The sequence below is a fragment of the Pangasianodon hypophthalmus genome, chromosome 25 (assembly GCF_027358585.1).
Source record: "Pangasianodon hypophthalmus isolate fPanHyp1 chromosome 25, fPanHyp1.pri, whole genome shotgun sequence".
Classification (NCBI taxonomy): Eukaryota; Metazoa; Chordata; class Actinopteri; order Siluriformes; family Pangasiidae; genus Pangasianodon; species Pangasianodon hypophthalmus.
The window spans coordinates 17,032,416-17,059,959 of record NC_069734.1 but is presented as its reverse complement, the minus strand read 5'-3'; the positions used below and the strand labels follow the sequence as shown (position 1 = coordinate 17,059,959).

The following is a 27,544-nucleotide window of genomic DNA, read 5'->3' as shown; positions in this document are numbered from 1 at the left end:
TACATCGATTAGCCATACAATCTAAAGCAAGTTCATTAGATTACAGTTTATATACGTTGTAGTTTTTTTTTTTTTTTTTTTTTTTTTCACAGGTCACGAGGTTTGGCTCACACACTTGCATGCTAAAGCAAAAACAAAAACAAAACGAAAAACAACAACAACAAAAAAAGGAAAGCAGAAAAAATAAGCCTTAGTTATTTTTTTAAAATAAAAAAAGGTGCAAATGTTCTTCGATCAGAGCAAGAAAACAGAAACATTAGATTCTTGTAAAGTGGTTAATAAAATGTGTAAATCTCTGTAAACTAAAAAAAACTACAATATAAAGGAAAATAAACTGCAAACAGAAGACAAAAAGTACAGCAATGAAACATGCATGAGCTTTTCTTTCCTTTTTTTTTTCTTTTCCTCCAACCCCCGCCACCATTTTGAATCTCGCCACTTTGCTCAGCCTTGAAATTCACTTTGCAGTGCCTGAAAGCCACGTGCTATTTACACAGTTAAGAGATGACTCAAATCTCCACATTCACTTCACATTGCTCGCTGGGATCGATCGCCTCGAGACGACTCGGTTTTCCTCTAAACCTCAGAATGTTTGGTGAAAGCTGCTCAGACACCAGGGACCAAATGTGTAGCCTTGACTGAACTAATCCAGCTTTTCACCTCTCAGCTTTAATTCTGTAGTTTAAACATAGAATTTATTGAAATGTTGCTAAAAATTTGATTTCATGTCTCAGAAACCTGCCCTAAAAATCAGGCTTTTTGAATATTTTTTGGGATAAAACGCTGAAAAACAAAACAAAACACAAAAAAAAACCAAAAAAAAGTTTTTTCTCTTCTCGAAAAGCTGCCTGAAAACTCATGACTTGCATTACACAAACGTAGTCACTCAATTTTTTGAAAATTCATCACCTCATCAGTTTATTTTTAAAAAAAATATAAAATAAAATTGTACAGGAACCAATGCAAGTGACATCTGTTCCTCATCTTACGTTATTTTAATGATAAATTTACACTAATTCGTACGAACCAGTTTAAAAGTTTGAATGAGGGGCGGAGTTTGGGGGTTGGGTGTTTTTTTGTTTTTTTGTGCGACTTCTTTTGGCTCAACCGAATTCCGATACATTTCCGAATTTCCCATGATTTTCGCTCACCTCCACTGGAATTTGAAAATTTGCACATTTTATTTTGTCGCTAGAATTCGTACGCATTTTCAGGCTGCTGCAGGATTGACATAACAGCGACGTAAACGGTTTCCTCCGAAAAGCAGGCAGCTGAACGACCTTTGTCTTGCGATTACATCATCAAACAAAAATAATAAATCTTTCCAAATCTCAAAGTGGTTGCGCTGAGATTTCACTTTTTTCCGTTTACGTGGGGACGCAGGATTAATGTAAACTCTATAAAAAAAAAGATACAAATATATAATCGCTTATATAATATATAGATTTTTTTTTAGCTTAATCCTGTTAAATTTTCCTTCCTGGTCTTCCTACTCCCGTCTTCTTGCTAACTTCCTGCAAATCTCTCAAAATCGTCTGTATGCACATATATCTGTTTATATATATATAACATATATACTACGTTAAAAGTGCGGCACAAAAATAAACCATTACTTCATCACTCATCCAGTTTACTTTTATATATAACAATATATACGTGTGTTTTAGTCATCCGAGTTACAGAGTGGAGAAACGTTGAGCGTACACGATCAGATGTAGAAACTCGAGCGGAAAAATAAACATGCTCTCTGTAAAAGTGTAGAAATGAGTACAAAACATTTAAAAAAAAAAAGAAAAAAAAAGAAAATGAAACTACAAATGCGTTAAAAGGGCTAAAGACGAACGAGGTTATGAGATAATGATGAGATACACTTCACTAAAACGTGATTGTGTGTGTGTGTGTGTGTGTGTGTGTATAAAACACAGGCCATCAACTCAAGACTACACTGCTTTTCTTCAGAGAAGAAAAAAAAAAAAAAAAAGAGTAGACTGATTTTTAAAAATGTGTGTCCTTATCTCTTGCGAAGGAAAAAAAAATTCACAATTTAAATCTGACGGCTAGTTGATGGACCGGAAAAAACAAAACAAAACAAAAAAATCATCGTATGCTAAAAAAAAGAATGATTAATAAATGTAGTTTGTGTTTGAATTGCTGTATTAGTAGTATTGTGTCTGCCCGGGGTGTGTGTGTGTGTATGTGTGTGTGTGTGTGTGTGTGTGTGTGTGTGTGTGTGTGTGTGTGGGTTCAGTTTGAAGAAGAACCAGTTTGCCAGGACTCGTAATTCTACAATTAATTTTCTTCCTAAAACATGACGCATGAAAGTGTCGCCCACGTTCCCTTCCCAAAAAATGTGCCGAAGTTTGTTTAAAAAAAAAAAAATCTAATAAAATCAAAAATCTTTAAAACAAATGTAAAAACGACGGGTAAACAGACAGACGGGTGGACAGACAGATGGACAGCAGACAGGTTGCGTCTCCGCCTGCTCTTCCTCTCCCTTCTCGTCATTCAGGCCTCCATCTTCTCTTTCTTCTTATTCTTCTTGAGGAACGACGGCGTTCGGAATTTCTTCTTCTTCTTGCCGGGCGATTTGGAGGGCGAGCTCTCGGGCGAGAGCACCTCCTCGATCTTCTCGCTCGTGATCTCCACGCTCTCCACGCGCTTCATCAGCTCCTCTTCTTCATCATCGTGCGTGCCTTTGCCATTCAGCAGAGCATTCGTGTGGTTCTCTGAGAGACAGGAAATAAAAAAAACACACCACAATGATCAAGAAGCTACTCAGATCAAAACACACACAATGGAATAGGGGAAAAAAAACCTTCAGCCTTTTGAATTATCAAATAGGCAGATCTTTAAGAATATACAACACTTCCATTGCAAATGTCTTAGAATAATCAGATGACGTTACGGGTCTATTGATCTTTAAAATAAATAAATAAATAAAAAATAAAAAATCTAGTTTAATCTAAAAACCCTCATCTAACAATTTTAATATCAAATCAAGAATTTTGTTTACTACGAGTGATTAGCAGGAAATCATAGTTAAATCTCAAAACCTCCAAAAACTAGCTAGAAATAAAGCTAGCTAGAATTTTTTTTTTTTAAATCTACCAAAAATAAAATCACAAGGAACTACTTCTTGTTCACTGATATTTCTAGCAAGCCATTTGTTATTCTTTTGTTAGCAAATAAGCTAACTATAATGCAGATTTTGGAAACCAAGCATTCTAGATTTTTTATTTTTATTTTTTTGAAGAAATTGATTTATTTACTTATTTAAGAAAAAAAATCTATCTAGTTTATTTCGGAAAAAAAAGTAGTAAATCAGTAGTTTCTTTTTCCAAATAAGCTAGCCATAACAGCAATTTTGGAAATATTTTCCCTTTTAGAGAATAAGCTAGTGAGAGACAATACTTTACTTATTTAATTTAAAAATAAACTAGCTAGATTTAGCTAGAAAATTATTTATTTACTTATTTTCCAAAAGAAAAAAAAACCTTTAGCTAGATTATTTTAGGGAAAAAAAAAAAAAAGAAAAAAGAAATTATTCTAGCTAGTTTATGTTTAAACTTGAGAAATGTAATTATTTACTTTAAAATAACTTTAAAATAATAGAGTTAAAAAAAAACGACCTTTCTGGAGAAACAGATTTGTAAACTTTAGCTGTAAGCTGATGAGCATTGAGTCGTGAATCACCATCAGTTAAAACGCGATTTTTAATATTAGCGATCTCTAGCCAAGAGTTTGAAAATAAACACTAATTCCAACGTCTGTTCAGGTGTGTAGGAATATTTTAGCTAGCTAGCAAAGTAACATTAGGTGCCAAGTGTGATTATCGTCCCGGCTAGCTTTAACACCGCCACGTTAGACAGCGAGGCACTTTTCACAGTAGTGAGCAGTATTTCAGAAGAAACACCTACTTTCACTATTCAGGAACACATGTTAGCTAGCTAGAGTAAAGCTAGCCTTATTCCAATTAAGCTAGTTTTATTTAGATAACTAACAATCTGTGTTTTTTTTTCTCTCTCTTTTTTTTTTGCAGCCGACTAACGGTTCAGCGAGAAGATTCAACAAGCTGTTCTTAAAATGGAAATCTGATTGTCCTTGTGATTACGTTATTTTACGACCAGTTGTTCAGATTGTATGCAACTGTATGCAAACCAGGTGACGCTCAAAGTAACAAAATGGAGGATATAACCTTTCCTTACCTGCCAGCAACATTAGCATCGTCGCTTCAGTGTAAAGATGAAAACTTACATATGGAATTTTTAAAAAAATGTAATTTTAGGCCAAATTTAACACTTTAATAAAATCTTAAGCATTTATTACATTAACATTTTACTACTTATAAAATATTTAACGTTACACTAAAAAATTTGTGTATTTTACAATTATTAAGCATTTGTCTTAGGTGTTTACATGGCACTTGAACAATACACACACTTGAGCTGTGGAACATTGCCTCTACCTTCTTTAGCAGGTGTGTGTTGTGGGGACTGAGTTTGAGAGGCAGATGGTGAGAGCGTGGAAGCGTCGTCAGACGTTAGCTGATCCTGCTCCTCCTCTGCAGCCGTGAGTGGAGGAGAGATTAGTACACACACACAAACACATACGCGCACACATACACACACAGTTAACGAGTGAGACAGGTTAGAGAGACATGCAGTTTTTCTGGAGTAAAACTTCAAGATTCAGCTCCTGGAGATCAGAATTTGTGTTCACTTTACAAAAAGATGTACGTTTTATCTGTAACTTTTGCTTGCTAGAATGAATGTTAGCATGCATGGCTAATTGTGCTAATACAGACTAATGGCTTATTTAAGCCAAATGCACACTATACAACTTTTAACATCTCAGAATCGCCCACTCACACTACACAACTTGTGATCAGTGACTTGGTGTTGTAGCGATGTGAAAACTACACGATTTCTCACAGACTACGCACACACACACTATACCATCTTTCACCTGGGGAGAATGCCTGATTCTCAGATTTAATAAAAAAAAAAAAAAAAAATGTGAAAGCTGTCTATCATGTGACATCACTACTTTCTACAGATACAAGGGGGGGGGAAAAAAAAAGAGAGAATGTGGAGGAAGGATTGGTTGGGGAGATGTGTGCAGAAAGGATTGTATGTTCTGCCAAGAGAACTGGAGCTATAGTGCAGGAAAACTTAATAGTAGACTATGTCTTTTTTGTTTTTATTTTTCTAACAGCCATTTAGGTATAACATGCTATAGCTATAGATATCTATATTTTGTCTTTAGATAACAAACCAGATTCAGGGATCTGCTGCGCGTGACAGCAGAAGCATTTGATTTCCTCTCGGACTCTCGTTGGCTGTTTCGCATCACAGCTCTCTCTACTCGTCGCAGAGAGGTTCACACTACGTGACTGATCGCAGAGAAAATCAAACAGGCTTGAAAATATTGGCGCCTCAGCGATCATTCTCGGACTGAGAAAATTGGGCACCTGAACTCATCATGTTGCTAAAACTGTGTAGTGTGCATTAGGCTTTACTGAGGAACAGATCACTGATCCAGGAGCTCGACAGGACCAAAGACGGATTAAACACTCCTATTAAACAATGGTCACTAATGGTCACTGCTACATCACTGGTTAGGAAGGAGTTTGTTATTTCATTCACATTCGGGATGCAAACATTTTTTTTCCCCTCACTGTGATTCATGCAGCACACAGGATTAGAGTTTTATAGACAGACGGTGCAAGGAGTATTTAAAAAAAGTGTGTCATGAACCCAAAACTTTTCAAAATTGTAGTATATTTGTCAAAAATGAGATTTTAACAGTTTAAGATACTTTAAAGATAGTTTAATTATTTTCCAAAAAACATTTTATTTACAAACAGAGAACTCATTTAATGAAATTGAAGATTTGGTTTGAAGGGTGTACAAACCTTTGGAATGGACTGTAATAATTTAATATTTTTTTGATGTACCATAAAATGATGTATAATTTATGAGTAGCAATGGAATTTCTTTGGAAATGTTAAGTTCTGAAGAATTCAATTATACTCAATGGTATCGGATTTTAAATGCAATTTTGCGTCAAAAAGTCCCCATGTGATTGATTTCCCCGTGCCTCTGTGTGTGTGTGTGTGTGTGTGTGTGTGTGTGTGTGGTCTATAATTGGTCCTTGTGGTCCCATCACACACATTATTGACATTAGACTGGATTTGAAAATGTGTGTATTGACTGAGTGTCAAAGACAGGGTTAGCTCATGTGATTAGCATCGACAAGGTGTGTGTGTGTGTGTGTGTGTGTGTGTGTGCGCGCGTCATGTGTTCAACAGTGGAGTTTTACTCAGCAGGATGACACACAGGGGGTTGTGTGCGTGTGTGTCTGCATGTGCTTGTGAGCTGGTAGGTCTTGGTACGTTTCACAAATATTAGACAGTTTCCAACAAAAAGAGATGTGACGAGATGACGTAATCGAAACAGGTTGTGTCCCAATCCACATATTGTTTAAAAACTATAACCACTATAACAAGCAGCTCTAGCTAATAACTAGCTAGCCTAATGATTAGCAATTACTATGCAGATGTACCACATTCTAGGGTACTAAATACTATTTCATAAAACACTGTAGCTAAGTGGTACTAGCTAGCTAAACTAGCTAGTGTCTGTAGCTATGTCTCCGCCCTCTGAGATCAGTTAACGTAATAAGAAATAAAAAGACGCTAAAAGTTATAATGCTACATTGCTTATTTCTTGCGCAAAGCTTTTTATTTCTATTACGTCTCAACTCGTAGTTCGTAGAAACGGTAAGATTAACTCTGTCCAAAGTGGTGATTCTAAATTTCACTCATCACATTTTGGATGTTTTGTGTTTATTGCTAAAATTATTTTTTAATCACTAAAATATTGTTGTTTTGCTGACGACAAACATTATTTACATTTTACTAGTTTTTTTCCTACTACACAGTGTGTTACTACAGGCACTGATACACTGCAGCTAACACTACATTTTAATTTTTAGTAGCAGGTGGCTACCGGTTCACATAATTGACACACACACAAAAAAAAAAGTTCTTCACACCAAACTTTTTGTGAAAGAGCTAATTAGCTAGCTAATTGTTCAGCTATTTTGTCTAATAAACACTAGTTAATCATTTTACGTTGTCATGATAACTATCTTTTCCCTGTAGCTACATTAAAATATCCTGTGTTAATGAGGTGGCTAGCTAGCTAAATGTTCGGCTACAAAAAACTTTTCCAAGTAGTTTGCTAGCTAGCTACACCTTGCTACGTGTCTAGCTGTCACAAAGAGTTTTTTCACATTACCGTGTTAACTAGCCGTCGTTTTTGGCGACGTGTCTCCTTTATATAACGTAATCTGCTTTATATGTATTTAGCCATCACTGGTAATGTGATGTGTTTTTCTTTAATATAACGACTAACCTTGTTCACGGCTAAAGCCATAATTTCACGCAAACGATTCTATCAAATAATTCACCTCAGACGAGAGTAACGCTGATACAAGAAACATTTTTTTCCCATCATGTTTGGATGGAAATCTTGCTGATTATGTGTACAGCTGAGTCTGTAAATAGATGTGTGTGTATGTGTGTGTGTGTGTGTGTGTTACCGTCGAGCCCCAGCTGTTGGCGCTCCACTTGTCGTTTGTAATCGTCCAGATCGTTCTCGCTGAGCTCGCTGAAGGGGTTGGGTGGCAGCGGCTCGGTCTCGTCCTCGTCCCCACCTGTGTATGGCTGTGTGTGTGAGACAAAAGCACAGAGTCAGACAACACCTATGTGTAAACACAGCGCTTCATCTCTTTATCTCTCTCACACACACAGTGACAACACCCAGAAGAAACATGATGAGCAGTCCATCATGCTCAGATCCAAAAAACCTGCTGCACGAGTGACAACAAACAAAGATGATAAAGATTGATGATGGTGCAGATTAAAGAACAACACACTCAGTAATGCGTGCACACGTTTCATTTTCACACCCTGGAATCACTGAAACTCAAAGGAACAATAACTCAAATGTACACAGAGTGCAGTGTGTAAAATGTCAGACACCAAACATGTCCTGGCTGAGTCACGACAACTGAGGCAACACAGATGATATGTACGATAAAAAAACCAATTTGTTGAAATGAAGGCATCCAGTAATATCTGACAAACTGATAAGCTACTTTACCTTTGCAGAGAGCTGCTCCTTAAAAGCAAAATGCAGACATCAATCATGTTACACAAGGTTACATTTACAAACAGCACGGTAACATCTCTGAATGTTAGACTTTGGAGACGCCCAGTGGTCATCAGGGGAACTGCAGGCTCATGATTCAACTCAATAAAGCAACTAAACAGTTCTTTATTGGCAATGCATGTTACTCACATTATTCTAAATAAACACAATTAATGCTCCATGGGCAAACTTCCAGAGGTGAACTGGAATGGTTACCATGACAACAATAAAAGGTGTTTTTTTTTTTTTTTTTTTTTTTTAATTTGGTTAAAGCTGTTATGTTACTCATTTAAAAGTTAGAGTTTGGTGACACCCAGTGGTAAACAAAAGAACTACAGGCTCCCGTCCTAAAACCCTTCATTACTTGAGGCACCCTTCTCCTCTTCCCCTTATGTCTCAGAAGTCGCTTTTTTACAATCTGTACAGAATATTTGCTTACTAATGAGCTCCTTGAGACCACAACATGGGAAAACGTGGAAGAGGGCGGAGCCAAAACAGAACGTGGACGCAGCGAAAGAAGGGAAGGACTCACCGGCGGTCTCTCCACAACGATGCCAGCCAGGAGCTGAGACTGCGGGCCAGCGGACGTCATGTCGTAGCGATTCTGCTCTCGGATCTGAAACGGGCCGAAGGGAAAAAGGGTCGTAATCCAGATGTGATGCAAATTTAATAATAATTAAAAAAAAAAAACAACTCAAAGAAAAGCTGAACAAAGCTGTGAGTTGTGAGAGAGACGCACTTTATTCCTCTTCTGGAGAACCTCGCTGGGGTTGGTGTTCAGAGGGACGAACTGGTTCGGGTCCTCGATGCGGATCGGAGTCCCACTGCTGCTGCTGCCCTCTTCAGACCTCATCCACTGAGAGAGAGAGAGAGAGAGAATTATTATTTAAAAAAAAAACAAAAACAAAACACCACACTGAATTATACAACAAAAACATACAACAGTATTTATCAGGACATCAATGAAAAAAAAAACTACTTATAAATAACAAGAATAATAAAAAAACGTTTTCAAATACCTTAAGCAACATTTAATTCAATGCAGAAGTTTGCATCCTTTTTTTTTTTTTGAAGACAGAAAATCGTACTCATATTTTAATTTTAAATTGTTAAAATATTAATAGTGAGTGTCTCCTGCAATCCAAAATATTACATCATCAGACAGAGGTATGACATCATCCAGATTTATAACAATTCTACCGGGAAGAATGGGCAAAAGTCAGACGAGGAGTATGATAAATATGTCAGGAAGAAGAAATGTGGGGCAAATATTACAAACCGAGAGAATCTAAAAGCTGTTCAGAGGATTTAATATGCGGCGTGAAAGTTAATTAAATATTTACAGTATATTTAGAAAAAAATAAAATAAAATCACATAAGATCACTAACATTTCCAGCAGTAAATATGAGGAGAAAAACAGCACGTGATGCCTGGGATGTGAAAAACTCAGAAATCAAACAGCAGAAATCATTTATAGATCTTGTGTGACAAACACATTTCGGGGTTTTATATCAATCAGGTGAAGTCTGACTGGTTGTTTAACACACTGTAATACTGAAACCTGCCACTAGAGGGCAGCAGAAAGCCAGTTTGTGTGTTATGTTCACACAGAGACATGGACAAGCTGTAATAATTTTACTTTTTAAGCAACATTTATACTCATCCGCCCACATACACTGAAAAGTGAAAATGTGAAACTGTTAAGCTTACACACACAGAAAAAAATACACAACCAGAGAAAAACAGGCACACACCATGGTCCTGATGCGTCCGTTCTCTTCGGCGCCACCGCCGCCGTCCGCCACGTTGATCTTGGTGTAGCAGTTGGGCGAGTTGAGCCAGCGTGTTTTCTCCCTCTGCTGCCGCTGCTGCAGGAGGCGGAGATGGAGGCGGGAGGCGTCGGGCGGCTCGTCAAACGAGAACGCCGTCACCGTGGCCGGGATTTCCACCTCGCTCTTGTGCCGCGGTTTGTCCCGCACCACCGGGTGGCGGTAAGTGTAGCCTGTTCGGTAACCCTAGCATGAAGTAGACATATAGATCACAGCCCTGGTACACACAAATGGACAAAAATGGAGTCTCTCTCTCACTCACACACACACACTCACCAGATTGTCGAGCATCCTCATGAGCGACTCGAACTCGAGCTCTCCCACTTTCCACTTGTACGGAGAGCTCAAGCTCACTCCGGCCTCGGCCACGCCCTGCGTCCTGCTCTTATACTTCTCTAGGTCCAACACGATGAGGTTCTCCATTCCTCCTGCGCACGAGAACGCGTTCACCTACACACACACACACACACACACACACACACACACACACACACACACACACACAAAGATAATAACAATAATCATTTACAGACTCACCCCTCAGCAATAAGTTGTATACAGAGCTATTATATAAATAAGATCATAACTCAGAACTCAGGGCTGTTTTTTATCCCCACACACACACACACACACACTCTTTTAGTGATTTTAGCATTAGCGTGTGTTATACGGTTTGTTTACTCCAGAGCCGGATCTGGCCCGACGAGCAGAAATTCCCCTAAATCTCTCTATAATTCATTAACAGAGCACACGCTGGTGCATTCTTCTGCAGTGAACACACACCCACACACACCCGCATACACACACACACACACACACACATTTTACAGCTGTTTTTCTGACTGACTGAGTGTAAAGTCCCGGCACTGAAAAAATATTACACAAATGCATTTAGAGCACACACCAGGAATGAGAGACACACACACACACACACACACACACCTGGATCTCACAGGCAAACTGGGCGTTGTAAATGTAGTGGAAAGCCTCTTCAATGGTTTCTCCTAAAGCCACCACACCATGATTCCTCAGAACAAGCACCTGGAGAACAGCGGGATTAGTTTGTAAGAGAACTCGCGTGCGTGTGTTTGCGATATCTTTTTGAAAATTACATTTTAAAAGTTTAAAACACAAAATCAAACGTTTCAACGTAAATTGAAAAACATACTTGTATATATCTTTTACATTTAGGCATTTTTCAAAGCGTCAATATTGTGTGTTTGCTGTGAAGATAATAAATGAGTCCTAAAGTGGGCCGGTTTTTGACATTAAAGCGTGCATATGAGCACCTTGGCTGAGGGTCCGAGTGCTTTCTGAAGCTCCGCCCTCTCCTCCTGGTCGTCCAGACTCCCGTGGTAGTTGTAGTAGGCCACGTCTCCGAGGATCAGCGCCTCCTGAGAGATGGGCAGCAGGCCGCACTTCATCGACGACACCTGCGCAAAGACAAACAGGAGGGTGAGATTCAGGACTCCCAGAATGCCATGCGGCGACACCACAGGACCAGCCTGACGATACTCACGGCTGCTGCGGCCGGGGTGTGTAAGTGGATGAGGCAGCGTGCGTCCGGTCTCATGGAGTAGATGGCGGCGTGCGGGCTGAAGCCGGCCATGTCGACGCGCAGGTTAGTGGAGCCCTGATCCACCACATCGCCCAGGATGTTCACCTTCACCTGCAGATCGAGGGACAGAAAACAATACAAATAAGCTACGACTTAATTACATGACGAATACAGTTTCCAGGAGACAAACCAAGAACCCCGCTTCATCACACCACCTGCTCGCTGATTATTTTCCTATAACATCACGTCCTGCCATGTTTTATTCCTTACATAATTCGCCTCTTTAACAACGTCTCTGCAGTAACATCAAAAAGGCTCTCCTCGAAATCAATAAGCATCAACTACACGCCCACACACACACCAACACACTGCGTTATGTAACCAGCTGGATTATGTGCTTCAGAGAAAAGAAATGTCTCCGTTCGGTTCAATTCGATGAGGACGTTTCTCATCCTCAAGGCAGGAGGATCCTGTTGTACAATTCCGAGGATTGTGAATGAACAACAGTTTTTATAAACCACTTAAAATGTAACAACTGCACAATAAAGAGTTTGTTTCCGTTTTAGACTTGATATTAGTGAACGATGACGGATTCTTGTTTCTCGGTAGCGAACTCGGACTCGCGTGCTCCTGATATTATGACTATTGAATTAGTCAGGGCTGTGAACGAAGGCACACACGGAACGCCGGGTCAAGGCTAAGCGCCTGAGGCTCACACACAGCGTTCCAGTGTTATCAGCTGATGAGCAGGATTTCACCAAAACAGCAACAGCTGCTACGACACGGGAATGTTATCGGACAAGCACCATACGAGTGACAGACAGGGGGACAGACGGTCACTGAAATAACTTGCGGTCACAACGCGATGCTCAAATGCCTTGGTGTGCCATCTGGCACAAACCATTAAGGCCGATTTCTTGTTCAGGAAAAGTTTACGTAATCCACTTACAACGCAGGAAATCAAGGTTTCTATATTTGTTCATTCACAATAATCACAAACGGTGATATGACATTATAAAGCAAGCATTTTTAAGACTTTCATGCATCAAGAAAGAAGCCGTGACTGTGATCATTTCTATGATTCTTACACAGCTACAAATGTGCAAGTAAAACTACACATGTAACTGTTTATTTAATGGCCTTAACAAAGCAGGGACTGGTGTCCCCATCCCCCATGGCTTGTGCATGTGTGTGTGTGTGTGTGTGTGTATACACATATTTAGCCCAGGTGGCTGCAAGGACATTTGACATGACCCTATCATTGTGAGGACCTTTCTTCCATTTTGGTCCTCGCAATGATAGGACGGCGTCACATGACCTTACAATCACCCGGTCCTCACAAAATAGTGTGTTTACAGCTTTTATTTGGAAAACACTAACAACCAAAAGATTTCCTTCTGGTTACCAAGGTTAAAGTTAGGTTTAGGTTTAAGCGCAAACTCAGAATTATGTCAACAGAAGGTCCTCACAAGGATAGAAAAACCAGCACGAGTGTGTTTGCGTACCAAATTAGAAGCTGTAGCCTCGGCGAATGACAGCCCTCTGGGTATGATGAGAATGTGGTCCTGCTCCTTACTGACACGAACCTACAAACACACATACACACATCTGATTTTCTTCTGTCACACAACAGCTGTGTTGTTGTTTTACTACTAAATATAGTGTGTCTTTCATTTCATTTCCTCTCGAGTGCCTATAAAAATAGCGCTTTAGCTTCTGGTCCTATTTTTCCAAAAGCATCACAGGGTCACGTGCACCTGAACTGGTCGAGGGAAAGGAATGTGCTGATAATCAGTTCTACAATAAACCGTGATATTTAACCCACATGATATTTAGTGTCATGGACAATCTAAAATATTACCCGTTACATCAGCTACAGCCGGTTGGCCTCTATTAAAAGGTTTTAACATCTGAATTTAGAAAATCACGCAAAACACTTCGAAGTGAATTCCAAGCATATTAATAACACTTTCAAGGTGATAAATCAGATTTTTTTTAGTATAATACAATATACAAACAACATACAAACAAAGCAGTATTTTAAACTTAAATACAATACAAGCTAATTTTCCAGGGGTCCAAGCACCAGTAGCGAACACATCTATTTCTATTAGGGGCCCAAGCACCAAAAATAAAGCAGCCCCATTGTGCTGGTATGGCTTCTTGTTACAGGTTCAAAACTTTAAAGTGCATAAACCCTAAAATGATTGCCAACCTGTAGTAATTGCATGTATTCTTAACAGGGTAAAGCATCAATATTGTTTTAATTGTTATTGTTGCAATAGCTCTATAGTCTTTCTTTCATTATCAGCGGTCCAAGCTCTAGAGGTGTTAATACCAGCTGACATTTTTCCCCAAAATATCACAGTAATTTATATCACGATAGTCTGTGCTATGATGCTTTTGGAAATAATGGGCCTGTATGTTATTTCAGATTTTTCCTGTTATTGATTTTGTGAAGCAACCATAAGTTTGAGAAAGGTATATAAATTTTAAATCCATTAGTACAAATAATATATATATATATATATATTATAGTATTGCTATGAAGCTACAGAACAAAATCAAGCCTCACGGTGATGTAGGCGTTGGAGAGGTGAGCCCAGCTGAAGAGATCGACGAGCCGGTAGAGGCTGGCCAGTTTACATCGTGCCTGTTTCTCACCCTTTACCATGGAGCCGGATTCGGTGCTGAAAAGATCGTTTATGGGAGACACCATGCCCAGACCTGAGGAAGGAGGAGAAGAGAGGAAAAAATCACAACAGAAACCTACATCAGATTCAGATTAGATTACAATCAGAATTCAAAAGTAAAAGTTTTACTCCTTCAATTCAACCATATCCAACCTGTGGAAGGCAACTAGTTACTGCTCTGCTGGAGGGTGAACTCTGAGCAGCACAAAGTTACTTCACTGCAAACACGCCCTTGTCGACTTCCCCTCGGAAGTGTGTAACGCCCAGTGGCCGCTTGCACCACAAGAAAGTCATCCTCTTTAGGAAATGGACTTGACAAAGACCATATTTCTACTATTTCTGTAGTTGTGTTTCATTATTTACGTGTAAAAGTATTGTGTCGGTTCATATTTTAATCATAGTGACCTATAAATAAGACCAAAACCAAAAATTTTACAACAACCCTTCAGTTAATTAGTTAATTAGATTCCACATTAAAACATGACTAAAACCTCTCCTGCGTCCAACATCTGGTTTAAAAACACCATCAGGTTTAAAAACAATTATCAACATCTGGTTTAAAAACACTGCGAGCCCAAATCTGACACAACCATCAACATCTTTCAGATCGATATCAATAACGACCAAGCACAACATGCAGTCATTCAGCTGGTCGAACATCGAACGTCTCTCACTGATTTGACCTTGAACCAAACACGCTGCAGGCCTGGTCAATAACACCATTACGATGCAAGCCTGTCCTCCATGTTCATGACAATTAGGAATACTTACGTAATAAAATAAGCTAGTAAACACTTGGTGCACTTCATTTGAGACGTAAAAATTGCCTTTCTCGCAAAACAGGAAATAATCCTGACTTCACATGGTGGATTTGTGATCAAAGACGAGAGAGAGAGAGAGAGTCACTTTATCCTCCGACAATTAGTTCTGCATTCCACAGATGTAAAAAAAAAAAAAAAAAAAAAAAACAAAGCCAACACATGAGGAGAGCTGGATCGAGGCCGGATCCCCTCTCATCACTCACACATTTTGGGAAGCATTAAATAAGGAATAAAACATTTAGGGATGTGGGGCTATAGGAAAATAATCATCATAGATAATAGAAAACTTCACTATATCCTGCATCAAGATTTAACAAAGAAAGATGTTTTTCTTTGTTAAATAGCTCTTTATTAAAATAAACTTATTTTCAGTCTTAAATTAATGCAGAGTGTCTGCCATACAAGTTCCTGTGAATGAGCTGTTACTATAGAAACGATAACGTATTAGAACAAGTACATTCTGTACCCCTGTGCTACTTACTGAGAGGGGAGGTGGGGTATCCTCCGATGGAGCTGGCCATGAAGAAGTCGGCGATCTGGCGCAGGGCGAGGAGGCCGGCTGGGTTATTTCCCTTGTTCATCTGTTCCTGGATCAGGCCTTCCAGCTCGTCCTTAAACGCCTGAGACGCAGACATACAGAAAGAGGGGATTAATCTTTAACTCCGTGTTCACTACCTAGCAATGTTCTAACAAGTACCATTAATATTTACTTATCAGTTCCTATACACCTACAACTCAATTAACAGGTCAACAAAATGGCAGGACTTGGGTCACTACCCTTATTTTTTCATTTCTTTAGATCACAGTAGGGTTTTAACTGCACTATATAATAGCTAATCAATGCTAGCTAATCCTAGCTAGCTACTAAACCACAGTTACCACTACCTAAAACACAAAAATGCAGTAAACTATAAACAACAAGAACAAAAACAACAAAACAAAACAAGGCACATTTTCGATACAGTACTTTTACAAATCGCTTGTCTAATCGTCCCGTCGAATCGGCGAAATATTTCCACACAGCGACATTTTCACTGCTAATCATTTACCACGACTTTAAACGACAGCGCTGCATCGGCGCATCTTTCACACAGGAAAATTGAGTCGAGCCAAATGGAGAGCACTGGCTAAAAAACAATGACTAATGCGAGATTGGGGGAAGAGGGCGGGGCTTCCAGAAAGTGTCAGTTCACATCAGAGAGTTCAAAACACGTACGCAGTTGTCATTCACTCCAGATTCACATGATGATTGGCTCAGATGATTGACTTGTAATTTTTGAGTAACCAGCGTACTCTGATGTAAAAAAGCAAAATGCGTAAAAGGTCGGCAGGTCTGTGTCATGCTAACTAGCTTCATGTAGAGAGGACCAAAAAATGCGATAAAGGTGAAATCACCATGACGATAAGAGGAAGTTTATTTTTAACAAATAAATATACAAATGTTTTCAGCATTAATGTTAAAAATATTTTCTAAATTTGTTACATTTTTTACTTAAGCCCTTACAAACAGTTGGGCCAAATCCTAAATGACTTCCTATTCACTACTTAGGGTTTAACAATATAATTGCCCTGTACACTACACGCATTCCATTTGAGATTCAGCAACAAAAAACAAATCGTGGTGGGAAAATCGAGCAGAATGTAAGGTTATCAAAGTAAGACTGCATTTCTAAACAGGCAAGCACAGAGGAAAAAGGCCTCAACGCACACACTTCGCTCGAAGCGTGTTAACACACTGAAACAGCCCTCAGGAAAGCGACACGCTAAATGCAAATTTGGAACACAGCCAAGATCTCCAAAGTGATGCTGTGCTGGGTGATGAGCTGCTCAGCGACAGTAATGATGGGTGTCAGGAGTGTGTTGTGACACACAAGGTTTCGGCCCCACTCATTATCCTGGGCAGCGTCTACTGTAAACATGCTCACATATTCTCTCTCACACACACACACACACACACACACACACACACACACACACACACACACAGCTCATCATCATGTTTGTGTATACAGCACAGCACCTGTGGAGTCCTTTGAAGTTTATGATGAAGTAACAAAACATCAAGCAACCACACACACACACACACACACACAAACACACTCCTAATTCACTCTGACATGTCGCAACAGTCACAGTTAGCATTGCACCAAAGGAGGTCAGGAAGGAGAACATGCTAAAATGTTTCACAACAACCACAAATTGTGTGTTTGCGCGTGTGTGTGTGAAAGACCTATTCACTTTCTAGTGCACTATTTCTAAAAACAGAACAAAGATCATGTATTAAAACACCACAGAGGGTCCACTTCATTTCTGTGGTTTGGGACACGCCCACTGTGTCTAACAGAGAGACGTTTCTGATGGTGTTTATGTGACCTATACAGTGAGTAGGGTGCAAGTTTTGGGACACATCCACATTATAATTATAATTTAAAAATTAAACAGCGTTTGTGATTTGGGACGCATCCACGGTGGGAACAACGTTATGACTACGCACTACGCAGTGAATAGGATGCAGTCTGAAACACACCCACATGTGGTGACTGCAAGACATTGTGTTTATGATGTTTACGATTGTGTTTATGACCCGTGTGGCCTCATCGACCCTCCTGTAGCCGTATCCCAGCATTCATCTCTCTCCTCAGTCACTGCTGAAGCCACATTTCTGCTCGTCGGAGTTGTTCGTTCAGCAACAGTGAGGGCATTTGTGAGTTTCCCTCTCAGGGTTTGTGCATCTCTGGGATTAATTAGCGCAGCCTGAAATACTTGAGTGTTTGTGCAGTTTGTCTCACAAACACTCAATCCAGACTCATAATTAGCTGCTAATCTGAAACGCTTGATAGCTAAAGAAACCACTGAATTGAGGGTGTGTACCAAATACTAGTGTTAAACACAAGAGCTCTTACTGCTGCTTTACAAAGGAAACCAGAAAAGGAAAAAAAAAAAAAAAAAAAAAAAATGCACAGCTTTGTTCTTTCATAGCATAATAGCTAACATTTGCAAAGTAATCGCCTAATTACCGGCAGGCTTTATAAACCCTAACACACTGTTAAAACCTGACAGACAGCAAAGTAAGAAGAAGGAAGTCACTGACATTTATAAGTGTGCTTATATTTTCAGATTTCCAGCAAGCTAGCGCGAGGGAACCCGACAGGATTTCTGAAAGGATTTCAAGTCACATTTATGATTATGTTTACAATCTTCACCTCATAATGTTACAGCTAGCTTACATGGTCGAAATCGACAGGATTTCTGAGAGGATTTTTAGGCCACATTCATAAATATTCATAATCATAACTGCTAATGATAACTAGCTGGCTAACTTGAGCTAATCTGACAGGATTACTGAGAGGATTTTAGCTATACAGTGTGTATGTACATGTTCGTAATATTCAGTACTAATACCAGTTAGCTAGCTAACAAACTAATCAGGATTATCGAAGGGATTCTTTAAGTTATATAACTACATGTTCATAGTCTTCAATGCTAATACTAGCTTGCTAGCTACCATGAGCAAACCTGACAGGATTTTTAAAGTTATATTCATAAACGTTCACCATCGTCACTGCTTACGATAGCTAGCTGAATAAAATGAGCCGACAGAGGATCTTTAGATGTAAAGCTACATAGCTAGCTAACATGAGCTAATGTGACATGATTTCTGAGAGGATATTTAAAGCTACTTTTATAAAGGTTCATAATCATTCCTGACAAAACCAGTTACCTAATCATTCCTGACAAAACCAGTTACCTAACTAACACAAGTTGAGCTGACAGAATTTCTCAGGAGATTTTCAAGTTATTTTTACAAATGCTCATAATTATCACCGCTAACAATAGCTAGCTGGCTAGAATGAGCTGACAGGACCTCGGAGAGGATCTTTATTCCTAAAGGTAGCTAAGGTGTTTCAAAATTTCAAACTGTTTTTCTAATGGTTCATAATCTTTCCTGATAAAACCAGTTAGCTAGTTAACATGAGCTAACCTGACATGATTTCTGAGGGAATTTTTAAAGCTATATTCAAAAATATTCACAGTCTTCACTGCTAAAGATAACTAGCTGGGTAAAATGAGCCCAGAACACTTCTGACAGGATTTCTAGACATATTTACAGATAGTCATAATCTTTACTCCTAAAGCTACATAGCCAGCTAGGATTTCTGAGAATATTGTTTGGCATTAGGACTAAAGATAATAAATTTTTATTAACATAGCTTAGTTAGCTGGCTAACGTGTTAACATGACAAGATTTCTGAGAGGACTGTCAGGCCACATTTGTAAATAGTCATAATCCTTACTGCTAATGCTAGCTAGCGGGCGAACATGAGCTGAAAGGACTTCTAGCAGGGTTTTAAGCTGTATTTACAGACGTTCATAATATTTACTCCTAAAGCTATATGGCTAGCCACCATAAGCTAACCTGACAGGATTTCTGAGAGGATTTATTTTTTATTTTTCACTGCCAATGCTAGCTAGCTGGCTGACAAGATTTCTAAGAATTGTTTGGCTGTTGTGCTGGATGAAACGGGATGTGTACGCAATACTTTCCTTGACAGCTAGTCGAGGTGTCGAGATGTTAGAACGGTTGTTCTGATCTTAACACTACTCTAGTTTGTGAGCTTAACAATGTGTCACAATAATTCTCTTATAATTTCTCTCTCTCTTTGTGTTGGATACACATCCCGTTTCCCAGCGCTCTCGGCCTGGGTTCAAGAAAAACACACTCCAGGCTAATTTGATTTGATTTGTTCCCTGCTGTGCTGTTTACATCACCTTAGATTAGGTAATAAGCAACGGCACCAGCAAAGCTAGACAGTTAACTAACACACACACACACACACACACACACACACACACACACACACACACAGTATGCTAGTGAGCTCACATAAGCTCACAATGTTTTTCCACGTTGCTCCGTTGACAGTGCTAAACGCTTTTAGCTAAAGCCGCTGGCATGTTTCTATGAAAACATCACGCAAATATTGAATGAATTTAAAACATGGAGAGGAAAAAAAGTGCAAATTGTTGTTTTTCATGACTGTAATATGAGTATTCTGAAAAGGCAGCTAATTGTAACACCATCTAAAACAGCGCTAACTTCCTCTTAAGCCAAGTGTAAATAGGCTAGTACAAATGCAAGCAATAATTTCTAGCTAGCTGGCGAGCATGAGGTAATCTGACAGGATTTCTGTAGGGATTTTTTTTAAGACATTAATAAATGGTCAGAAATCTTTACTCCAAATATTAAACAAGCAGAAAACTTCACAATATCTATGATTACAGGTTTTCTTTGCTACACAGCAAAATGCAAATAATTTGTCTATTATTAGCATTAGTCCGCCATACAACTTCCTTTTCCTTTTATACACAATAAAGATATTTATATATGTAAAAATGTATCTAAGAGCAACGCCGCTAACGCAGACATTCTTCACATGTTGTTCTGGACAAATTAGCCACTGCGAACCTTGTCATTGTGGATAAACTGCCTGCGTCATCCTGTATAAATGAAACACACGGTATAGCGAGACCACGTTTCTGATCTGTACTTGTGTATGTTGTGATATATGATCATGGAAAACATCACCACTGACATTATATTAGTCACACACACAAACACACACACACACACACACAAACACACACACAACATGCCCATACTTGAAACAGGATCAGTGACAACTGCTGTGATACGATGATCTCATGAAAACACGCACAACACTACATGTCAGAATTTAGTTTCGCAGATGTTCGTTTCTTTCCCAGGCCGCCCCTTTCAGCATTAATAAACTCACAAAGCCGTTTTATATTTAGCGTTGTGGGTTTTTTTTTCGTCTGCCTCATTATCATTGATTTATTTTGGTCGCTGCACTGGTTTATAACTGCATGTGCATGAACACTCCAAAAGTAACACAACTGAATTATGAATGGCATTTGCCAAGTTTGTGATTGCTGCTTGCTGAAGCAGGTTGGGAAGAAAAAAAACCACAAACAACAAAAAGCCAGACTAAATCAGTCTGCTCTTTTACAGGGTGGACAAATCATAAATTCATTAGCTCATTCACTGGGTGAAACGAAAGCTCCAGAGTGCTGCCGCGTTTGCCCGGAAGCCGGATTAGTTCAGCTAAAAAGACAAGCTAATTATGAGCATTAATACCTTAGTACTGGAGTCCCTGAGAGTGCGATTTTATTTCGCTACAGTGTTTCCTGATAATCCTCACTTTTCATGAAGCATCGTATTTGCGCACTCGACAACGTGGAGTTTGGGAGAACAGCGCGTTTCGAGGGGAGAATAGCGGGGTTTGAGGGGGAAGAACGTGGGGATTGTGGGGAGAACGCGGGATTTGGAAAGGAAGAACGCGGGGATTTGGGAGAGAAGATCGCGGGATTTGGGAAGGAAGAACGCTGGGATTTGGGAGGGAAGATCGTGGGATTTGGGAGGGAAGAACGCGGGGATTTGGGAGGGAAGATTGTGTTGTTTGGGAAGGAGAACGCGTTGTTTGGGAAGAAAGAACACTGAGCTAGAGACTGGTTGCGATATATTTTTAATTCTATCCTGACTGCAGAGGATTCCTCCTGAAAGCCTGGAGGCTCGTCTGGGCCTTAACTACAGCTTACAGTCTGAAACGCTGGAGAATATGTAATCTACCGAACCACGACACACACAAAACTCAAGGACACACACACACAAAAAAATATCACAAATTTATGTAACAGGCTGTCCAAGAATAATCATGCTCGCACACATATCCTAGCAGTAAAACCTCCGTACACCCTAAACCACGGCAGACCAGCCACCACCGCACTCACTGTTGTGAGACCTGTGTGTGTGTGTGTGTGTGTGTGTGTGTGTGTGTGTCTCAGTCAGACGGGTGTGGTAAACCAGGCTGCTGAAAACACTGCAGCTGTGATTCTCAGAAACTAACCATCAGTAAATATGTACAACTCGACTGCACTCACCAAAAAACTCTCAGACAGCAGGCAGGATTCGAGATTACGTCCTCAAACACTGATCACTGCCCTAATCTGTTACACCTTGTTCAGACCAGCAGCGATTTTTCACTTCGCATCACTCAAGATCACTGTACTGTAGTGGGCGTTCATATTTCAGCTAGTTGCCATGGTTTCACTGGCACACACAAACACACAAGACAAATACAGAACATGTACACAACCTCCCATTTCCCCACCAAAACAAGACGTTTTGTCTCGTTTGACCACAACTCACACGTACTCTGACTAAAAATAATTTAAAAAAAAAACCTAAAGGGGAACCGTTTGCAAATAAAAAATACATCTGTGTCCACTAGCGTGACCTAAAACCAACATTTTATGTTGCGCCACTCGGGAGCAAGTCACGTGTTTTAACACACTCTAGTGTCTTTTTATTTATTTATTTGTGCACTAAATGTGGTTTGTACTGTGATCAGCCTTCAGCTGGACGCAATTCTGCGAAAATTTATCGGTAAATGCACTAGCTAGGCCGCTTTCCGGACACACGCTTACTGCTCTCCTATTGGCTGCACTGAAATTTTATCAGAGAGCCATGCAGAAGGGAGGTTTCCCATGTGCGCATCCGTGTGCTAACGATGGGCCTCGTACATTAAGCTGGATATAAATGGATTTATTCGTAAATTGTTCGTACGAGCATTTACACAGGAAATGTGATATTCATGAAAATCTTGTAATTTCAGAAAAAATGTTCATATCCTACTCGTGCTTCTGAGCGTCTTTACATTTAGGCATAAGAAGATAAACGTAAACCTCGACTTAAACAATTTCAAATCATATAATTAAATGAATTATTATGAAGTATGAAGAAAAGCAGAATTTGCTAAACTTTTGTAAATCCGGCAGAAATTTTTAGTTTGGCTTATGCGTACGTTTACACACAACTTTCCACACAACGAAAGATTGATAAATGTGTGTGTGCGTGTGTGTGTGTGTGTGTGTGTGTGTGTGTGTGAGGACTCACAGGACTCTGCAGGATGTGTGTGACCCTCTTCTTCTGCTCCATCATGTTGAAATCTTGGCGCAGGTCGGCGGGCATGTTACGAGCGCGCTGGTACTCCGGATCATTCTCGTTCACCCGGTCAAAGTATCTCTCCTTCTGTCCTACGCTGGTGGGGGACATGACCTCCGCACTCATCTCTCCACTCATCTCCCCGCTCGGCTAAAAACCTGCACACACACACACACACACAATGAGAGAGAGGCTGTGAGACAGTGTTGAATTTTCTAGTTTATTACTCTTTAATAAAGGGGAGAGAGAAGCTGGAAAGACGACTTGGCCTTTAAGACAACTTATTTGGCAGGCAAAACTGGGCGCGCACACACACACACACACACACACACCCCTCATCAGACTGCACACACACACTTTCCTGACTGCAAAGGAGCATTCCTATTGAGACCCAGACACTTAGAGACAGATACACAGAGACACAGACATAAAGGCAGGATGGTGTTGGTAACGAAAAACCTTTTTTTTCTCCCCCACGTTTCTTTCCCTCACTAAATGTTTCAGTGATTCTCTCTCTCGCTCTCTCACTCACACACACACACTCCATTATCAGTGCTCTCCTTTCTTTCTGTGTGTGCGCGCACATGTGTGCGTAAAGGTTAAGCATTGCTTTAGCAGATGGAGAAAGAGAGTTCAAATAGCCATTTTATTATTCTTTTCAATATCCGCTCACCCATGAGAGAAGAGATAAAAACAGAGAGAGAGAGAGAGAGGGAGAGAGAGAGAGAGACAAATCAGGGTGGAGAGAGACAACAATTATGATTTGTCTTTATTTTCACTCTTATTTCACTAGGTCTGTTTGTTTCAACATTTGAAATGAAGTAAATATAATATTGCATCGTAATAATGGTTGCGTATTGATGTTGTATTGCAGGAACCGTTAAGCAATGTTTACTACATCATCCTTTAAGTACCACAAGAGAATGTGCCACAAGTGTAAACCAGTTTCATCACTTCCTCCAAAACAAAGTCCCACCCATAGCACACAGAAACGCAAAGGCGAACATTTAATTAATTACATTTTTTTAACAAGCTAATACATTCTCAACACAGCTGAATCAGACCTCTTATTACATTAAAAAAATATATATTTCTATAGTCAGTCGTGTATAAACATCATTTGAAACATTTTAGTGCACCCAGGTTTACTGTAAGAGGAAAGCCCCGCCCATTTCTTCATTCCACTGAAAACATAAGCTCCGCCTCCTCTTTATCTACTAAATACGGCAGAAAGTAACAAAAACTGCGTATCATGATATTTAGGTTCAGAATTTATAAATTCACATTAGTGGTGCTTTTAAAATGTACTTACTTATATCGCAAGTATCGTCAACAATTACAAGCTATGTTACAATTACAAAATATATATATATAAAAAAAAAAAATCCTTAATATTTGAGGTTCCGTTCGGGTTCACGTTAATCCTTAGTACACAGACTCATCTTTTCTATTCGGATAATTAAGAGCATATCGTGATACATATGTATCGTGCGATAAAAAAGTATCGCGATGTGATATTTCTGGCATATCGCCCAACCCTAGCTATAAAAGCACTGATAATTGATCACAATATCACCACCCAGCCCTATTCGCTACTTCTTTTGTTGGGTAAAGCTTAGAAATGCCACTTTAAAACTCCCACCCACACACACACACACACACACCTCGGGCTGAGAGTGACTGACTGAGAACAAACAGAGCAGAAAGCACTAAATGTTATGTTGTAGCATCTGCAGGAGCATAAAGCTGATTAAACAAATCCCCGTGTTAAATCCCTGCACACAGCTCACCGACTAACCCAGCAGAGTGGGCGGGACTGACTGAGTTTGTCTTGTTGTCATGGTGACGCAGCACAAATGCATTAGAACAACAACAAAAGCATGTGCCGATGACACACACTGACACACACACACAAGCATCAAGCAAAAACACAGAGGTTAGTTTCACTTCTTAATCTAAAATATCAGTATCTGAGCAACAAAGCTAATAAAAATATTTCTATCTCAGCACTTATAACATTACTGTTTCTATAGCAACAACGAACTTACAGGGACTTGTTATATCAAACACCAAACATAATCTAAGACTAATAATAACGTTTTAAATTCAGTTTATTTAACAAAGAAAATATGACATGGTGAAATTTTCTGTGAGGAGATGTTTATTTAACATTTAAGGAAGGAGTCTCCAGTGTCAGAGCTTAATTTTTTCCACCATCTTATGTCAAAACATAGTGTGCTGCTTTACAGCTAAGAAAATGCTGATTAAATTTTTTTTAAATGAGTGTAAATAAAATATAAAGACGTAATACAGGGACGAGGCAAGCTCGCGCAGGACGATACCCCGAGATGAGGAACGACGCGAAGCCGATCCGGGTTGTAAGATAACTTGAGACGTCTTGGCACTAACGCCTGGCACAATCATGTTTTCATTTTAGCGTAATTTCTCCTATCGATCGTTGGTTCCTTGAAGTCTTCAGAATTAGCAGAAACTCGTTCTGCGTCAAAGAAATTCCCACATCGGCAAAAAAACAAAGTTAACTCCAGATCCCGAAAGTGACAGTGGAAGTCTGTGAACCTAACAGTGTGTATCTGGGACAGATGGACCGAGACTGAAGGGTTACGCAACGCAACACGCACTTACTTTGGCACTATCACTGCAAGAGAGAGAGATAGAGAAGTAAAGAGACTACCGGGATTTACAACAGCTGCACAGTCTCCAGATACAGTCCATTATTCTCTCTATCTCTCCCTCACACACACACACACACACACACACACACACACACACACACACCCTCAGGTTGCATGACACGAGCTGTTACTGTGCTGACTTGTGGGAAACAAATGCAGGGGATCCTGCATTGCACACACACATACATGGGGACGGGACACCCGCAGTATGATGGCGCAGTCACAAGACCCACACACACACACACACACACATACACACACACACACACACACACACACACACAGAGCGTCCGGTTCAATCAATGCACCATTGTGTGGTCAGGGCTACCCAGGGACAGGATTCATCCAGTCATCTAGTGACACTCTCTCTCTCACTCACACATACACACACACACACACACACACACACACACACACACACACACACACACACACACAGTGTCTCAGGCTTAAGTACAGTTCCTTTTGCATTCACTATTTTACTATCACTGCGATCCAAGGTTTAGTCTGTCTCTCTCTCTCTCTCTCTCTCTCTCACACACACACACACACACACACTTCTGCATTTTATTCTTTCAATAAAGAACCAACGAGCCGAATCTAAGCGTTCACTAAACACCAGATGAGACGGCGATGCTGAATGCAGACCTCCGTAAACTATACAAATAACACATGACGTGATGATCTCACACCTACGCCCACACACACACACACACACACACACACACACACACACACACACACACAGCGTCGCTAGGTGCTAAAACCCATCACAAAATCTGCAGAACATGGACAGGTTATTATATAATAATGAGAGTTGCAGAATAGCTTTCTATAGATATATGTACGCATTAAAGACAACGTGATCATAAAGCATGTTTCTTTTATAATGTTCCGCATTTCCAAGTGGGAGGGGAAAAAAAAAAAAAAAGGTAGAGCTGAATTTCAGTGGAATCCATCGGAATTTGGCTGGATTGTGAATAATTGGCGCTCCAAAATGAACACAGAGTCGGATTTGGATGTGATCATGAAGACAGAGCGAGGGCGAATCTTATACGAGTACGTTATTAGTCGATATTATCTCTTCCCTCGCCTGCGTCTGCATGCTGATGTGGTCGAAACACGTTTAGAGTCGGGTCCCACACTGGACAAAACAAGCCCCTGCTTGGCCATTAAACCGAAATAATCTTTCAAAACAAAAACACAGTTCTACGTAAATTAAACACAGTACAGATATTACATAAACTTCGTTACGCAAACAACTACGTAACAAGATACAGTTATTTTAATTAGTCAAGCATTAACCAACATTCTTAGCTACTTCACAAGCAACTGCTTCAAGGCTTTGGCTAACGTTAGTCAGCTAGCTAGCTTCGCAACTAAAGCTCGTAACGCAGAATTTCGCAATCAAAATTCAACGCTCACATCGTCGACAGTGATTCAAAGATCTCTTCGCTACTTTAAATGAGTTTATCGTAGTATTTACTTCAAAAGTAGTATTTACACTCCGCAGCTCGAAGTTGTCAACTGCGTAAATAGGACGCAGTTAGTTAGCTAAGCAGCTAGCTAGAAATCCCAAGTTAGATAGCTCAACGCGAACAATCTTTGTGTCGTGACCTCATGTGAAGTCACCTGAGATGAAGATGGGTTTTTTTTTTTTAATGGAGTTCCAGGCAAATAAACTTACAAAATATGTTAAAAATAATCAAA

The 27,544-nt window shown here is 39.7% G+C and overlaps 1 protein-coding gene across 5 annotated transcripts in view; it reads right to left on the bottom strand.

Moving 5' to 3' along the window:
- Positions 1-2,368: 2,368 nt before the first annotated feature.
- The window catches only part of add3a (adducin 3 (gamma) a), an 81,817-nt gene continuing 56,641 nt past the window's right edge, over positions 2,369-27,544 (bottom strand). For 3 of the 5 annotated variants that reach the window (XM_026948074.3, XM_053229338.1, XM_026948076.3), the window contains 14 exons: positions 23,094-23,299; positions 15,600-15,738; positions 14,180-14,331; positions 13,110-13,190; positions 11,566-11,715; positions 11,336-11,479; positions 10,989-11,087; positions 10,323-10,496; positions 9,972-10,232; positions 8,956-9,072; positions 8,749-8,832; positions 7,606-7,729; positions 4,466-4,561; positions 2,369-2,726 (listed from right to left, as the gene is read on the bottom strand). In XM_026948074.3, coding sequence (XP_026803875.1) covers positions 2,506-2,726; positions 4,466-4,561; positions 7,606-7,729; positions 8,749-8,832; positions 8,956-9,072; positions 9,972-10,232; positions 10,323-10,496; positions 10,989-11,087; positions 11,336-11,479; positions 11,566-11,715; positions 13,110-13,190; positions 14,180-14,331; positions 15,600-15,738; positions 23,094-23,279 — 2,028 coding nt within the window. In that variant the 5' untranslated portion in view covers positions 23,280-23,299 and the 3' untranslated portion in view covers positions 2,369-2,505. Of the gene's footprint in view, positions 2,727-4,465; positions 4,562-7,605; positions 7,730-8,748; positions 8,833-8,955; positions 9,073-9,971; positions 10,233-10,322; positions 10,497-10,988; positions 11,088-11,335; positions 11,480-11,565; positions 11,716-13,109; positions 13,191-14,179; positions 14,332-15,599; positions 15,739-23,093; positions 23,300-25,483; positions 25,779-27,544 lie in introns of those variants that run through there. The other 2 variants (XM_053229339.1, XM_026948078.3) reach the window with 2 other exon arrangements.